Source organism: Macaca thibetana, chromosome 1 (assembly GCF_024542745.1).
Source record: "Macaca thibetana thibetana isolate TM-01 chromosome 1, ASM2454274v1, whole genome shotgun sequence".
In the NCBI taxonomy this organism is placed as follows: Eukaryota; Metazoa; Chordata; class Mammalia; order Primates; family Cercopithecidae; genus Macaca; species Macaca thibetana.
Window position 1 is genome coordinate 132,871,712 of NC_065578.1, and position 17,478 is coordinate 132,889,189.

The 17,478-nt window shown below is 45.1% G+C and overlaps 2 protein-coding genes and 1 long non-coding RNA gene across 4 annotated transcripts in view; 1 reads left to right on the forward strand and 2 right to left on the reverse strand.

Annotated features, from left to right (window-relative positions):
* Positions 1-983: 983 nt before the first annotated feature.
* PEX19 (peroxisomal biogenesis factor 19) overlaps positions 984-17,478 on the reverse strand; it is an 84,173-nt gene continuing 67,678 nt past the window's right edge. Inside the window, exons 2-9 of the mRNA XM_050759219.1 lie at positions 9,781-9,862; positions 8,254-8,363; positions 7,668-7,833; positions 6,832-6,917; positions 6,457-6,618; positions 4,197-4,373; positions 3,928-3,972; positions 984-3,758 (exon numbers count right to left, since the gene is read on the reverse strand). Coding sequence (XP_050615176.1) covers positions 3,675-3,758; positions 3,928-3,972; positions 4,197-4,373; positions 6,457-6,618; positions 6,832-6,917; positions 7,668-7,833; positions 8,254-8,363; positions 9,781-9,850 — 900 coding nt within the window. The 5' untranslated portion in view covers positions 9,851-9,862 and the 3' untranslated portion in view covers positions 984-3,674. The remainder of the gene's footprint in view (positions 3,759-3,927; positions 3,973-4,196; positions 4,374-6,456; positions 6,619-6,831; positions 6,918-7,667; positions 7,834-8,253; positions 8,364-9,780; positions 9,863-17,478) is intronic.
* On the forward strand, positions 9,110-17,022 carry LOC126937012 (uncharacterized). Its single transcript, XR_007719627.1, has 3 exons — positions 9,110-9,581; positions 11,019-11,063; positions 16,938-17,022. It is a non-coding gene; the product is annotated as an uncharacterized LOC126937012 (long non-coding RNA).
* COPA (COPI coat complex subunit alpha) overlaps positions 14,950-17,478 on the reverse strand; it is a 50,800-nt gene continuing 48,271 nt past the window's right edge. For both annotated transcript variants that reach the window (XM_050757356.1, XM_050757345.1), the window contains exons 31-33: positions 17,016-17,177; positions 16,165-16,359; positions 14,950-15,890 (exon numbers count right to left, since the gene is read on the reverse strand). In XM_050757356.1, coding sequence (XP_050613313.1) covers positions 15,831-15,890; positions 16,165-16,359; positions 17,016-17,177 — 417 coding nt within the window. In that variant the 3' untranslated portion in view covers positions 14,950-15,830. The remainder of the gene's footprint in view (positions 15,891-16,164; positions 16,360-17,015; positions 17,178-17,478) is intronic.

The window sequence follows — 17,478 nt, forward strand, 5'->3', positions numbered from 1 at the left end:
TGGTGACTGATTGATCAACCTGCAGGATCTGACACTGTCTCCAGGTAGACAGTGTCAGAATTAAAGGAAATTAGAGGATATCCAGCTGTTATCCACTGCAGAACTGCTTGCTTGTTGAGGGGAGGGAAGTCCACACGTGATTACAGAAGACTTCTGTGTTGCTCGTAGTGGTGTGAGAACAGAGGATGAACAGTGCTTTTCCACTCAATGATTAACTGATAAATGGCTCTTTCCATTTGTAGTTTATGAGTCTAAGAGTTTATGAGTCTAAGAACTATCTCAGGCTTAAAAACTGGACAAGAAATTGGGACTTTTCTTTGAAGTTTCTGATTTCAGCCTTCTGTTCAACCATTCTTGATCTCCCTTATACATAAGAAGGCAATACTCTTCTTGGTTGCCCATCTATCCTGCTCCTAGGACCACCCACATTCCGTTAGCCATCTCCACTTTGACCTTGCTACCCTTAGGGAAATTTACTCACCTTGCTTCTGAGAGTTAAGTGTTGCCATCTGGCCTCTGCTATGTCAGGATCCTATCATTCCCCCACTACTACTAAGAAACCAATTTCTTTTACATCTTCTATCAGCTTCAATCTACAGAGACAGCCACTTCTAAATTTCTCAAAGATGTTGGTAACCCTTCATCAGTGCCTTTCCTATTGCCTTTATTAAAAAATAATTCCCAGGTCTTTCCGGGGTATGTAGTCAGCTTGTGGGTTTACCAGTGTTATGTAACATTCATTCTTGCATATCCACTTCCTCTAAGTCTTTTGGTCCTTTTTTGTATGGTCTGCCATCTCCACTTTATTCAATATGGGCCAATGTTTTCTCCTAGCTCCCCAAAGCCATCTTAACATCATATCATAACTGCCTCATGGGGCTTTGACAAGACCTTCCAGAGTCACAGAAAATGTCCCAATTATCACAAAGTCTGTATCAATTCAATTCTTAATTCATGAAGCCACCCATACAATCATAAATTTGTTATCTAACACATTTAATTTTGGAACAAAGGAGCAACTCCTTTAAAGTTTGGGAGTCGCATAAATATTTCATATACAGCTTAAACCTATGCTTTGTAATGATTATTTTTGAGCAGCAGAAAAGGAAGGCTAGGGAAATGCTAGAGATGTCCTTACTAGTGACACATTCTTGCTGAATAACAAGTTCTCTGGAAGTGAAACTCAAATAGGAGAGAACAAGAGGTACAGATAGGTATCAGCTCTGCTAGGATCTTCAGAGAGACGGAAGGCCCCAGAACAGTGCCACTCAAAGGTGATTTGCAGACTTGTGCTGGTCTGTGTACGTGTGTGTGTGTGTGTGTGTATTTTTTTACCAGTCTGTGACATGGTGAATTAGAAATTGAAAGTGTTTAAAAACTTTTTAGCGTTTTAATGTTGCTGTGATATCCAAGTACATGATCAATGGACTTAACCTACAGAACAGTCTGGCCAGTTTGGGTGCTGTCATACTTGCCTGGTGGGCAGCACACAGTGTGAACTCCATACGTGTCATAGGCAATAGGAATGCATATTGATAAATGAAGGACTGGAAAACAAACAACCTGGTCCTTTACCATATATAGTTTGAGAAAGACTGCCCTAGAGTACCATACTTCCACCACAAGTCCTGGAATAATTCCAAAAGTTTTTGGAACAAAGTGTGACCTGAGGTCAACTTGCTCACATTCTATCAAATCAAAATAAAAATGAGTACCTTGGGAATAAAGCTAAAGTGGACTAGGGCATCTATTTAGATTCCTGGAGTAATCCCTGGCTAGGCTAGCAGAAGTGAGAATCTGTAAAAGAAAACTGGTAGGACAGGAGGCACAAGGTTCATAGAGAAGGGCTCTTTTGTTCTTCCCTCCTCCTCTCTATCCTTGTCCAGTTTTTGGCTGGAGCTTTAAGGAGAAAATAGTGACACTCAGGCCACATGACTATATCACAAGTCTACTTTCTCCATCTCTTGCAGAACAGAGAAGTTTCACATTCAGATCCTGGCTCTTCCATGCTCTGGTAAGGTATAAGAGTTGGAATTTCCCAAATAGCCTGAGGCCTTAAGAACATTTCCTTCCTAGTTAATACCATAAAACATGTATGGTCTTCAAGGGGTGAAAAGTTTTAACCTAGGGGCAAGTGACATGTCAGAAGCTCAAAGTGACAATAATGAACGCGAATTTGCTCTGGAGAGACTTATCTTCTGAGTGAACCAGGACAAGCCAGCTGGGCTGACCAGAGTATCTACCAACATATGTCAGCCAAGGTCCATAGACCCACTGGGAGCCACAGAAAAAAAACCCAGGTCAGCTCAAAGAAAAATAATTTAGAAAACATAACAATATATTACTAACATTAATAACAATAATGTAAAATGTTAAATTATAGTACCACTTGAAGGGCTTTCTACATTGAAATACTCAAGGGAACATGAGGAAAGATGGCCACCCAGTCTCCTTTGCCAACTGAGGTGCAGACTAAGTTGTAGAAGGTGGGTGGCGATGGAAGCCAGCATTACAATATTGTGTAGAACTAGTCTCCTAATATACCTCACTCTGCAACTTACAGAAGCTGAGGAAGATCAGAAAAAGACCTGAATGAAAAATAGGCCACACTCCTCACTCAGAATATTTATTATATTCTGCCCCATGGGGCCTTGCAGGAAAAGGGACCCAAGCTATACCCCTACTCCTTTCCCAAGCTACTTTCCTGAACCAAGGGACAGGATTCTAAGAGAATCATGTATCTCAATAAGCCAGAATGTATCCGGGAAAGAATAGCCATTAATTTCCCAGACCTGACACTGGGTTTATTTGTGTCTGCCAGGAAGAGGGGGAGTCAGTGAGAATGGTAGATGGACTAGATGAGGGGAAATAGGATGGGCCCTTCTTTATCACAGCTTGAGCTCAAAAAGGTTGGGATAAACAGGTGTTTAAAAGAGAGGAGGTAAGAGGCAGGACGGGCAGGGGATAGAGGAAGGTCAGGGGCTGGGTCCACCCATATCACACAGCATTGTAGGAAGAAGCAGGGTAACAATTTGAGTTCTCAGGCTGGAACAGGGAGGTGAGGGCTCAGCACCTAGAGAGAGGAGAATCCTAAGGCCTCTCTTTCAACTCTATTGTGATTAGATGCAAAAGCCCTTTCCCTTTAGAGAATTCAGAATGGTCTGTCTGAAGGCAAGAGAGCATAGTGACAGACCTGTTGCCCCAGCCCAGGCTGTTTCTCCCCATTCCCAAAGGCTCTGCCAGGAGAACTATAGAAATACAGAGTCCCAGGAGTCTGTCCCTCCTCCCCAGATCCAAGAGAGGGAGTAGAGACAAGGCACAAAGACCCTGGGCACAAAGATGAACATCAGTGTGGCCACATATAAAATTATTTTGAGAAAGGAAAGAAAGTGCATGCCCCAGAAAGGATGCCTTCCTTCACCTGGCAGGTAGCTGGAACTTTGATAGTGGCAGAAACCACAACGGAGTAGGGGTCACAGAAATGGTCTCTGAAACAGACCCTATTCCTAGACAGAGGAAAAGCCTCAGCTGGTATGGCACAATCTTGAATGGGATGACAGAGGGCAGCGGGTAGACTTCTCCCGCAGATGACACTCCTGCCTCAGGTCCCAATGGTTCTGCTGACTCCAGATGTTCCCCATGGCTGGGACTGAGAGAGGAAAACGTGTTGTGTTTCACATGATCAGACACTGTTCGCCACTGGCACCTGGTGGGCCCGAAAGATTGAGGGCATCCAGGTCAAAGTTGAGGCCAGGAGGCTGGGGAAGAGATGAAGGGACTCAGATAATTGCTCATTTTTTAGGACAGACCTTCTGAAGATCCATCCCCAGTAGCCACAGTTATCACCTTAGGTGGAATCATGAGAGGTTAAAGAATTCTGGAAATTGGGGGCTCAGATTAAAATCTGGAAAAAGAAGACATACTCACCATCTCTCCAGCCAGTTCTTTTGGAGGATGGCCCAAATCCTGTAGCTAGAAAATAAGGAAAATGGAACAAGAAATAGAGAAAAACCCAGAAAACAACAGAGGATCCAGAAAAGGAATCTAACAAATCATCTCTCCATTTCTTCTGAGAGAGAGCACAAGAGAGGATCCCTCCTTCACCTAGGTCTAGCAGTACTGCATCCTTCCCAGATACCTCCTCCACTGAACACCTAAGTGGACAGCACCAGTGGGCAGAGGGCAAGAGGCCTTACCTGCTGCATAAGATCTAGCACCATCTCAAAACGAGCCTTTTGAGTGGTCTCACTGTCTGTGGGGGTCTCTGCCTCGAACTGCTCACATATTTTGCACATGACGCTGTGCTGCTCCTGATATTTTTCAAACTGCTCTGGAGGTAGAGATTCCCGATGACTCTGCAACCATTCTGGATACTAGGAAAAGAGAGAATGGGTGGAAAAAAATTAAGTGAACAATGGATATGGATGGGTAATCAGAACAATGTGATTAAAATGTAAAAGGGAAGGGGACGTAGAAAAACGAAAAGCTAAATAAGTAAGTTCATCATGAAAAGTGGCACTGACTCCAATCAGATCACCTGGCCATGTTAGCATTTATGGTCACTAGAAATTGGTAAGCTTCTGTAAAGAGCCAGTGAATATTTTAGGCTTCGAGGGCCACATATGGTCTCTGTTGTGGTTTTTTTTTTTTTCTTTTTTCTTTTGAGACAGAGTCTCGCTCAGTCGCCCAGGCTGGAGTGCCGTGGCTCGATCTCTGCTCACTGCAAGCTCTGCCTCCTGGGTTCACGCCATTCTCCTGCCTCAGCCTCCCTAGTAGCTGGGACTACAGGCACCCACCACCACGCCCGGCTACTGTTTTTGCATTTTTTTAGTAGAGATGGGGTTTCACCGTGTTAGTCAGGATGGTTGCGATCTCCTGACCTCGTGATCCGCCCGCCTTGGCACCCCAAAGTGCTGGGATTACAGGCGTGAGCCACCGCACCCCTTTTTTTTTTTTTTTTTTTTGAGACAGAGTTTTATTCTGTCACCCAGGCTGGAGTATGATGGTGTGATCACCACCCACTGCAGCCCCGATCTCCCCAGGCTCAAGCAATCCTCCCACCTCAGCCTCCCCAGGTAGCTACAAGTGTGCACCACTGTGACTGGTTAATTTTTTTGTATTTTGTAGACACAGGGTTTCATCATGTTGCTTAAGCTGGTCTTAAACTCTTGGGCTCAAACAATCTGTCCACCTTGGCCTCCCAAAGTGCTGGGACTATAGGAGTGAGCCACTATCCTCGACCGTTGCCTATTTTTTTTGTAGTTTTTTTCAAATGACCTTAAAAATGTAAAAACCATTATTTGCTTGAGAGTTGGATTTGGCCCACTCAGGTCTTGGCCTGCTGACTTGTGGTATTATTCATTACACACTTACCCACGTTTCCCTGTATCACTGAAAAGCTTCTATTCCCATATTTTATCTCTCCAGAAAAACTACTATACACTCTTTAGCCAGGTATGGTGGCTCACACTTGTAATCCCAGCACTGTGGGAGGCTGAGGTGGGAAGATCACTTGAGCTCAGGAGTTTGAGACCAGCCTGAGCAATATAGTGAGAGCTCATTTCTACAAAAAATACTTAAAACATTGGCCAAGCATGGTGGCGCACACCTATAGTCCCAGCCACTCAGGAGGCTGAGATGGGAGAATCACTTGAGCCTAGGATGGGGAGGCTGTGGTGAGCCAAGATCGTGCCACTGTGCTCCAGCTGGAGTGAGACCCTGTCTCAAAACAAAACGATACAACCACACATATAAGCTCTTTTATGGCAGGGACCATCATTTAAACTACTCTTACACTGTTCACATCACAAAGCCAGTAAGTAAATCCTCAGTTAATTCTTTTTCTTTTTGAGATGGAGTCTTGCTTTATAGTCCAGGCCGGAGTACAGTGGTGCAACCTCAGCTCACTGCAACCTCTGCCTCCCAGGTTCAAGTGATTCTCCTGCCGCCTCCTGAGTAGTTGCAATTACAGGTGTGAGCCACTACGCCCGGCTAATTTTTTATTTTTACTAGCGACGGGGTTTCACCATGTTGACCAGGCTTGTGTCGAACTCCTGACCTCAGGTGATCCACCCGCCTCGGCCTCCCAACGTGCTGGGATTACAGGCATCAGCCACCACGCCCAGCCAAATTCTTGCTGGAGAAATGAAGTCAGAAATGCAAGACTGATTAGACAACAACCCCAGAGTCTTGAACCAGTTTATAGAAAACTAGAACTGCAGGATTTCCTCTTATACCCCAAAAGTTATACCCCTTATACCCCAACATACAGTGTGACAGCTTTATTCTCTCAGAGACACAACTCTCCCCACCCCCCAACTCTCCCCGCCTCAAATAAATAAAGGAAAAAAGCAGACTCAAGTTACTCTTTCTGCAGGCTCTGAGTAGACAAAATAGCCCACATGAGTGGATGTGATGGAAAATGAAGAGAAAAAGCAGAAATGGAAGTTCACAAACCTTTTCTGTGATCTCCTTCAGTGATGGGTACAGCACATCCTTGGAGAGTAGGTTCTGCATAATACTCTGCATGATGGGGAGGATGTTCCCTTCCCCATCCCCTTCGTCCATGCCTAGCCCCTCCATGGCCTTGGTCAGCTCTTCATCCGACATGCCAGAGTTCTAGATAGGACAAGTAAGAGGTGAGCAGGTATACCACCTTCTTGGGATGCTCACACTCTGTCAGGTGGGAAAGATAAACTACCTAAACTTGCCTGTAACAAAACAAGACAGGAACAGACTTGGGATGATACTCAAAGCATCTGTCTTTTGAGACTCTGCTGCACAAGTGTCTGAGAGTGGACCCCTTGTGGGACCCTACTACTTTCTCCTCACCTGAAGGTCAGTGGCATTTTTGGCTAATCCACTTAGTGTCTCCTTTAGGCAAGAAGTGAATTCTTGTTGGGAGGTCATATCACTGCCTAGGAGAGATTTAAAAAGCCAGCGTCATTTAGGAATTTGTTTCCTTGCCTAGACTGAACTGGTTACCAGCTTGGATATGAAGCATTTACTAGTGAATCATTATCACTCCCCATCTGGGAAAACTGCGGTTATCCTGATAGTCTTTTCATACATCTATTTAATACACGGACTCTATGTCAGTTTATTCTCCATGATGATACCCACAATAACACTGTGACCTTTCAAATGGTCAGTTTTGAATAATCTTTTCTATTACTTTCTAACCTATCTCGCCCCTTTTCATTAAGAGGGATTTTCGGCCGGGCGCGGTGGCTCAAGCCTGTAATCCCAGCACTTTGGGAGGCCGAGGCGGGTGGATCACGAGGTCAAGAGATCGAGACTATCCTGGCTAACATGGTGAAACCCCGTCTCTACTAAAAATACAAAAAACTAGCCGGGCGTGGTGGCGGGCGCCTGTAGTCTCAGCTACTTGGGAGGCTGAGGCGGGAGAATGGCGTGAACCCGGGAGGCGGAGCTTGCAGTGAGCCGAGATCACGCCACTGCACTCCAGCCTGGGAGACACAGCGAGACTCCGTCTCAAAAAAAAAAAAAAAAAAAAAAAAAAAAAGAGGGATTTCCACCCCTTCTCTCATTGCCTTTACCCATTCCATGGCTGTGACATCATGATTACTATCAACTTCACTAAGAATTCTGGTGTTTTCAGGCAACAAAGACTTAAGAATCTGTTCAGGTATCTAAGGTCTCCTCACCCACTCTCCCCGCAGCCTCCGAGAGCTTTTGGAACTGCTCCACCAGGTGGGGCTCTTCCTCAGCCAACTCCTTCATTGCCTTCTCGAACTCTGCAGTGGCTTGAGAAGCCAGTTCACTGTCGAATAGTTCCTGGAAAAACTTCTCTTGGGAAGCGAAGAGGGCATCCTGCGGGGGAAGGGTGGCTGAAATGCATCTCTTACTTAGAACTACACTGCACCTGGCCTCTGATAGAAGCCACAGGCAGTAGCTATGGGAAATGCACTTCCCTCCTACCCACTTCCACTGGACACTCTAACTACTGCTCCTAATGAGAATAGCAAAAAAGGTGTCTAGTCTTTGAAAGAGGGTATGGGATGGCATACCAATCCAACCATTTAAACCTACTATTTTTTCAAGGAACTCTGAGATTCCTCCACTCAACCTCAAGTCCTTATTTCACAAGGACTGAGGCTGGCAAGAGCACTCACCAATGTGAGGCCAAGGTACCCTCCCCCATTCCCCTCTGGCCCATAGGGGCCTGCCCAACCTCTGCTCAGAGCTGCATGCCCATCCCCTCCCCATCCCTTCAGGGGGTGGAATTTATACTTTGGCAGTGTCTCCTGGCGATCTCTTCTGGGGCCCCGAAGCATCAGGGGCCGTGGTGGTAGAAGGGGGTGCTGGGGAGGGTTTGGCTTTATCGAAATCATCAAGAGCACCTTCAGAGACAAGAGACATGGTGTGTGTGTTGGCGACAGATGAGGATGCAAGCAAGGCTGGGTGGTTTCTGGGCAAAGCATTAGGAATATGATTTTTCAAATTGCCAACTTTCCTCAATTTTCCGCCTTGAGGCCCCCACCTCCCCAGACCACCCTCAATGAGCCTCCTACTTCCTTCCAGATTACCTAATTTATTGTGAGCAAAGGCAAGAAATCCCTTACGGTGGAACAAGTATCCATCTCAGAGCTGGGAGGAGAGGATTAAAAATTTCTGCAGAGACATCTCCATCTATAGTGTCTCCCTTGCCACAACCTAATGATTCCCTAGAAATCCCATACAAATAAATACCCAACAGGAGTAGAGAACACAGATGTCCTCATCCCTCTGAACTCACTCTGGAGCTCTAAAAGGAATAACTTGGTGAGAAGGCACATGACATCCCACCCAGCTTCCTGTTGGTACTGGTACCAGCACAGACTGAGGGACCACATACTACATTCCATGGTAAGGCATTAAACTATCTTCTCTTATTCTCCAGTTTAGTGCTCTCCCACAACCTCCTAGAGCTCCTTTTGGTCTGATCTTTGCAGATAACCGTAGGCTAATTTACAGTCACTTGGCACTCCTCAGCGTTTCTGTTCATTCTTCTGCCTGCCCACATCTCTGTGATTGAGCAAGAGATTACAAATTCACCTCTGCCCTGAAAAGCCTGTGTCCTCACCACCATTCTGCTTGCCAGGCCCAGGGAGAGAGCACTGGCCCCACTCTGGGCAGGAAGCCAACAGGGGAGTGGACAGTAATGCTAAGAAAACATCCACCGTCTTTCAGGAGGGTGAACTGCTTTCCCCTGAAATCGCCACATCCTCAGTTTCTCAAAATAAGGGAAAGGAGTCCGCTTGAGCTACTAACAAGATGAAAGAACTGTTAAGGGGCCTAACAAGAGAAAGAGAAAAGGACTACGAGGAGAAAAGTGTCTTTCATGTCAAGGAAGGCAGGACGAGGCGCAGCAGCATGGGCCACGAGCTTGCTAGGAGTTAATGTAAGCAATCAGTGAGTGCGTGGTTCGCTACCCAACAAGAACCAAATGCTGCTGCTGCTGCTGCTGCTGAAGTCGGACTTTAAGAACTTAGTAACCTAAAGAAAGAGGAGTTTGGAGAGGTATCATGAAACGCCGTCCTGCGGAAACATCCACAATCTGGACCACTGGGGGACCCCAGGTGAGTTCCCCAGCTCCAGTAGCGGAGGTGGGGCAGGATGACCCAGAGATTTTTGGGGGGCTCGCGGTCAGACTCTCCGCCCCCATTTAACCTTTGGAGATCCTCTCCCGCCCTGTCCCTAATATCTCAGGTTCACTTAACGTCCGGAATGGGTCCTCACAACTGCCCCCTTCGGGCCTTTCCCACTATGGGCTCTTACTTTCCAGAAGCTCCTCCAATTCCCTGTCTGCTTCTGCCCCGACACCACAGTCTTCCTCAGCGGCCGCCATCTTGCTACCTCCGACTTGCCGTAGGAGGCGGGACCCCTCGGCGCCGCCACGCCCTCCACCCCTTCGTTCCTGCCCTCTTCTGCCTCGGGCAACCAATGGTATTGTTGGCCAGTGCGGAACCGCCATTTTTAAAGGGCCAGGAAGCTTTGAGTTTCTGTTTTGGGTATTTTTCCCCTTTCGCCTGTGAAACACAGAATTAAGGATAAGATAGTGTTATTTTCTGCCTGGTTTTAGAGGCCCGGACTCCTTTCAACTTCCCAAATTACCTGGCGAAGCTCTTTCATTATTTCTTCCTGAGCTATGAGTAGGCTAGATTGAGACAAACTGCCTACAAATAACCAGAATCTATACATATATGATTGATATGACAATTATGGTACATAACATACTACTTTCACTTCTTTTGTTGAGACGGAGTCTCGCTCTGTCGCCTAGGCTGGAATGCAGTGGCGCTATCTTGGCTCACTGCAGCCTTGGCCTCCTGGGTTCAAGCGATTCTCCTGCCTCAGCCTCCCGTGTAGCTGGGATTACAGGCATGCACCACCACATCCGGCTAATTTTTGTATTTTTAGTAGAGACGGGGTTTTACCTTGTTGGCCAGTCTGGGTAGCCAGGCTGGTCTCGAACTACTGACCTCAGGTGATCCACCCACCTCAGCCTCCCAAAGTGCTGGGATTACAGGCGTGAGCCACTGCGCCCGGCTTCACTTCATTATTTCATTCAAATGTTATCTTTTCTGAAACACTTTACTTGGCCATTCCTTTTCTTCTTAACACTGAACACTATCTGACATATTATCTACCGTGCTTGTTTATTCTCCGCTCCCCACCGTGCAGAATTTAAACACTATGAAGGCGAAGATTTTCGTCTGTTGTCTTCGCTGCTGTAAAGCCCAACTCCTAGGCTAGGGTTTAAAACTTAGTAGGCACTCATTGGCCACTCTTTGCTCTTGCAGTCCCTAATCAGGCACATCTGTCTGCCCAATCTAGTGGCATCTCTCATTTCCTATTCTCTATTAGAACTGTTTGATTAAAGGACATAGGGCCAGGAACTTAGAACTCAATGTTAGAAAGAGAGCATCTGGGACCTTGGACTGAGCAGGGCAATTAGAATGTAGTAGTTAGTAATAGACTTGCTTTCCCTGACCAATCTCCTTTTCTCCACACAGAACCCAACCTCCAACTGAGTGAACACCGGGGATGCTCAGATAGAGGTAACTCTAGACGTCCCTTTCCTCCTTTGGAATTGTTCTATTCAGATCTGTAAGAATGTAGCAACTGTTTCACATACAGATCTGTTTTAGCACTTGGAGAGCACCTATTATTTAGGTCTTGTTCTGGGCACAGCAAGGACAAAGAGATAAATCAGGACCACCCCCTGCTGTAAGGTAGCTAAGTGGAGGTGAGCCGCAGGTATGATGAGATACACACACAGTAAGTATGACACAAGGTAAGAATTTTAAATGAAAAAAATTCCTGTGTTAAGTCACCTCATCACTTTCATGCTTAGCTTCCCAAACACACATTTGAGTACTGCATCAAGCACCAGATCAAGCACTTACTATGTCTTTCACAGACAGGGCACAGACTTGTAAAATCGTATCTGTGCAAAACCTGTTTCCTTCTGACCACAAGTAGTGTGTTTTGGGATAAAAATATTATGAACTGTAAGTTATAAAGCCTAAATTCCAGCCCTAATTCTGCCACTAAATCACTTTCTAAGTCCTTTACAATTCTAAACTTCTGTAATCAAATCCTTTCCTGATAAACTTGTTTCCCCAATACCTGCAACATAATTTATTCCAGGGTTTCTCATTCAAATTGCTTACATGTGGATCTCCAATATGGCTATAGGTATAACAAACACGTTAAAAAAAAAAAGAAAACTTGTCTATCAACAGGCATCTCTATTGGCTTTATTTTATTTTTTGAGACGAGTTTCACTGTCACCCAGGCTGGAGTGCAGTGGTTTAATTTTGGCTCACTACAGCCTCCATCTCCAGGGTTCAAGTGATTCTCCTGTCTTAGCCACCTGAGTAGCTGGGTCTACAGGCTTGCGCCGCCATGCCCGGCTAATTTTTGTATTTTTAGTAGAGACAGGGTTTCACAATGTTGGCCAGGCTGGTCTTTAACTCCTGACCTCAAGTGATATGTCCACCTTGGCCTCCCAAAGTACTGGAATTACAGATGTGAGCCACTACACCTGGTCAATTGGCTTTAAACTAATGTAATATAAGCATGTTAATTAAAAGATAATAGATAATTAAAATGGAGTAAAAAACAAGCATGACTCTTTCTTTGCATTATTTCTTAAACTTGTTTCTGCTTTTCTATTTTTACTACTAATACTCCTAACATCTCATCTCAGTATTTACTGACCTACTACTGACTGCTCCTTCTGCCTTTCTAATGTATAGCGAATACTGTTGAATAACAGTATTTTATAGTACTTTCATATCACTCTGTCCTTAAGGATTTAATGGCTCTCCAGTTTATCAAATTCTAATTCTTGCCTGGGATTCACAATTATTTCATATACATCAATCTTGTTTCCCCAATTATGTAAGATTCAAGAGGCAGGAATTGTAAAGTTTTTCCGTATCCCTCAGTTAGTAATGTTTTTGTGTGCAAAATTAATTTTGTAATTTAATTTGCAAATAATAAATAAAAAAAATTGCCAAAATTTATCACCAACTTGCCTATGTTTATAGGGATAATGTTTGTAACTTGGGAAAGTGTCATCGAAGTAGTATGTACTTTTTTTTTTTTTTTTTGAGACAGAGTCTCGCTCTGTCACCCAGGCTGGAGTGCAGTGGCACGATCTCGGCTCACTGCAACCACCGCCTCCCAGGTTCACGCCATTCTCCTGCCTCAACCTCCTGAGTAGCTGGGACTACAGGGGCTGATACCATGCCTGGCTAATTTTTTGTATTTTTAGTAGAAACGGGATTTCACCTTGTTAGCCAGAATGGTCGTGATCTCCTGACCTCGTGATCCACCTGCCTCGGCCTCCCAAAGTGCTGGGATTACAGGCGTAAGCCACCGTGCCCAGCCTTTTTTTTTTGTTTTGTTTTTGTTTTTGTTTTTTTTTTTTGAGATGAAGTCTTGCTCTTGTCCCCCAGGCTGGAGTAGAATGGTGCAATCTCAGCTCACTGCAACCTCCGCCACCCGGGTTCAAGCAATTCTCCTGCCTCAACCTCCCCAGTAGCTGGGATTATAGGAGCCTGCCACCACGCCCGGCTAACTTTTGTATTTTTAGTAGAGACAGGGTTTCACCATGTTGACTAGGCTGGTCTCAAACTCCTGACCTCAGGTGATCTGCCTGTTTGGCCTCCCAAAGTGCTGGGATTACAGGTGTGAGCCACTGTGCCCGGCCAATACGTACATTTTTTTTTTTTTTGAGACGAAGTCTCATTCTTGTCCCCCAGGCTGGAGTGCAATGACGCAATCTCATTAGTAGTATGTACATTTTTGAGAAGGCAGCCTTAGTTTAGGGATGCTGTTTAAAAAAGCAACTCTTAAGATAAAGGTAAAAAAAATACAACGTGCCGGGCGCAGTGGCTCACGCCTGTAATCCCAGCACTTTGGGAGGCCGAGGCAGGCGGATCACGAGGTCAGGAGATCGAGACCATCCTGGCTAACACGGTGAAACCCCGTCTCTACTAAAAATACAGAAAATTAGCTGGGCGTGGTGGCGGGTGCCTGGAGTCCCAGCTACTCGGGAGGCTGAGGTAGGAGAATGGTGTGAACCCGCGAGGCGGAACTTGCAGTGAGCCGAGATCGCGCCACTGCACTCCAGCCTGAGCGACAACAAAGCAAGACTCCGTCTCCAAAAAAAGAAAAATACAACGTATATAGTATGAAGAGAAGTAAAAAACAAAGTGAAGCTCCCTAATATATTGATATGAGAAAATACCAAAAATGTTAAATGAAAAAACAAAGGTACAAAATTGTTAAATAATATGGTTTCATTTGTGTATAAAGGGGGATAGAGAATGGCATAGTCATATCTGCTAGTATATACATAAAAAATTTCTGGAAGGATGTAAGCAAGCTGGTAACAGTGGTTACCTGCTTTGGGGAAGGTGATAGGAACTGGGTGCCTGATGAAAGGATGGAAAGATTTGTCACAGAATAGCTTTTTTTTTTTTTTTTTTTTTTGAGACGGAGTCTCACGCTGTTGCCCAGGCTGGAGTGCAGTGGCTCAATCTCGGCTCCCTGCAAGCTCCGCCTCCCGGGTTCCCGCCATTCTCCTGCCTCAGCCTCCTAAGTAGCTGGGACTACAGGCGCCCGCCACCGCGCCCGGCTAATTTTTTGTATTTTTAGTAGAGACGGGGTTTCACTGTGGTCTCGATCTCCTGACCTTGTGATCCGCCCGCCTCGGCCTCCCAAAGTGCTGGGATTACAGGCTTGAGCCACCGCGCCCGGCCTGATTTTTTAACTATATGCATTTTTTATTGAAAACATGAATTTAAAATGCAAGAAAGTACATATTTTAATCAAAGGCACAGTAACGTCTACCCAATTATTCTTAGCATATGACAAGCAAAATATTGTATTGTCAATGTAAAAATTTTATCATTGTAATATATATAATGTACTATTCTTATATCTGTATATTACATGTAAAATATCTAGAACAGTGACAGGCACATGGCAGTTGCTCAATAAATATTGCTATAATCAGCAAGAGATAAAAGGCTGCAATCAAAAACAGAATAGGGGAGCTACTTGCTTTCTATCATTTTCACAGCAGTTTAGGTCCTCATATATATCCTATGAAAAATATGTGCTTCTTTTTTTCTTTCTGTTTTTTTGAGACAGACTCTCACTCTGTCGCCCAGGCTGGAGTATGGTGGCGTGATCTCCGCTCACTGCAAGCTCTGCCTCCTGGGTTCAAGCAATCCTCTGCCTCAGCCTCCGGAGTGGCTGGGATTACAGGCAACCGCTGCCATGCTCGGCTAGCTTTTTTTTTTCCCCCCAATAGTGGATGTTTATTTTGTAATTAAAAATTATTACTGGAAGGAAGACATGTGCTTTGGTGGGGTACCTGCATGGGTGAACAAGAACATGAGAGTGTCCAAGAAATAAATGACCAAGTCAAGAAGCTCTCGTAGAGATTTATTTAGTGTGAGAAATATGAGAACAATAGTTGTAAAGAACAAATCAATAACCAGCAGTGTGCATTTTGGGAAACCAAATAACTTCTTCAAATTTCTGAGTACACAGAGGGTACCTGCCTGGGAATTTAAATGTCTAAGGAAAATGGGAGATGATTAAGAGTTGGTGTGGCCTAGTCACACCAACATGTATTTATTACATCCTGCTCCTTTCTAGTTGACAGGAAAGAAAGTTGCTGTGGGAAGAGAAGGGATAAATACTGAAGGGATTTACTAAATAAATGTCCATCACAGAGTTTTCCTTTTTTTTTTTTTTTGAGACAGAGTCTTGCTCTGTCACCCAGGCTGGAGTGAAGTAGTATGTTCTCAGCTGACTGCAACCTCCACCTCCTAGGTTCAAGTGATTCTCATGCCTCAGCCTCCCAAGTAGCTGGGACTATAGGCACATGCTACCATGCCAGGCTAATTTTTGTATTTTTATTAGAGACAGGGTTTGACCCTGTTGGTCAGGCAGGTCTCAAACTCCTGGCCTCAGATGATCTGCCCACCTCAGCCTCCCAAAGTGCTGGGATTACAGGCATGAGCCACTCCACCCAGCCCAGAGTTTTACTTGTTCCTTAGAATTAAGCTGGAAAGGGAGGGCCAATTATTAGAACAACTATAGTCAAGTTGAGAAGACCTCAAAAAAGTCAAGCTTAGACTTCAGATTTTTCCATAGAAGAGGAAAAGATACTAGGTTTTAGGGTAGAGAAAGCCAAATCCAAAGAGTAGTTGCAGGAGGAAGGTGCTGTTAGAAGGAGGATATAGAGACATTCTCGGGGGGGAACATATGGTGACTGACCCATGGACACAAAGGGGGCCTTAGCGAAACTGCAGAGGACTGATCCTTAAACCAATCACATCTTTGCCAATCTCTGTCACCTGTGGAAGAGCAAACAGAGGAATAAGTTAGAGATTTGTAAGGTTGAGAACTCTAGAAAACTTATTCCCTATACCCTCAATGGGCGTAGTAGACAGGTATTTGGGTGTTCGTCACTGACTGGCAAACAGCAGTGGGGAGATGCTCTAGCTTTCTCCAGTGTCACTGCCTCAGGGAGCAGGGGACAAGCACAAGAAGAAAAAAACAACCACCATGTTTCTTTCTTTTTCCCCTTCTCTCAATATCCTAGATACATTTATTGAGGACAGTACTTACTGTGGTGACCCTACAGATTTGACCTTTGAACTCAGCGGAATAGCAGGCCCCACTGAGTGGACACTTTTCCACTGGCTTTCCACGGTAGATGGGCCGATATGATGCAGCACAGATGTCAAAGGGGTTGTGCATGTCATAATTGAGCTGATAGGCATCTGCGGGATTCTTCTCACAGGCAGACAGGATTTTTCGGGTCTAGGAAAAGGAAGGATTATTTTATTTAGGAGGATGGAAAGCTGCAGACAACACCTCAAAAGGATCCCATCACCATGGTTTGGTAGTTCCGTTGATGTGAGATACAACTGTACTAGGTGAAAAGAGGTCCCAACCTCTGTACTGGATGTATGTGAAGGGTTAACAATCACCATTCCTATTGTATCAAACTTTCCCCTCCTTAATACAAAAGTGGCTCCATAATCTAGACCCACATTCCTCCACCAACTCTGGAGATTATCAGGATCAGGTCCTAGAAAGGGTTAAAACAGACTTCCATCACCCAAAAAGAATGCATTTGGAGGACACAAGTAATGAGATGTGTATGTGAAGCTTTGTGGTGGTTGTGATGGGATATCTGGAGCTTAAGGACAGGACTGAGGTTACTTTCAGGTGCAGTGGAGCTATTCTAGGTTGCACAGCACTCTTAGACAATTGTCATGTCTCAATAAACTATTAATTTTCCAGGAAAAAAGGAAGCACCAAGTCAGGAAGTAAACAGAAGGTAGCATTCTGTTGGCTCTTTTTGTTGAATGTTGTTATTTACTGCTTTGTTTCAGAGGCAAGGACCTTGGTCTGTTCCCTCCATGTAAGAGTTGATCTGGCTTCCCTATGGTCACTGAAGGAGCTCCATCTACCTGTTGCGCCACCTCAGGCTTGGGCCCGAGTTCTAGCAGGCGCCGAGCAAAGGTGGCAGCTGTCTTGAAGTTCTTGAGCTTGAAGAAGAGATTGAGGGCTGTACGCAGCACCAGGATCATGTGCACAGGCTGCAGGTTTGAGTGGGTGAAATAGGCTGCCATCTGGTGGACAGAAAGAGGAACACATGCCAGGTTGATGCTACACCTGGTAGAGGTCATTTCTAAGCTGCTACACATGCACAGAAAACACAACACAACACAACAGGATGGGTTATAAAGCAGAGAGGTCTTCTGCCTCCTAGGTATGGAGGACTGGTGAGATGAGGAAGTAGGGTGAAGAAATGTATCCTCCCCTCATAGAAATGACGGGCCTAAATTTCTCTTCGTCCCCACTCAGATCTGGGTTTGAAATTAAAAGAATTCAAACCTAGTGAAGGGTGAAGGGAAGGACGTCTCTGTTGTA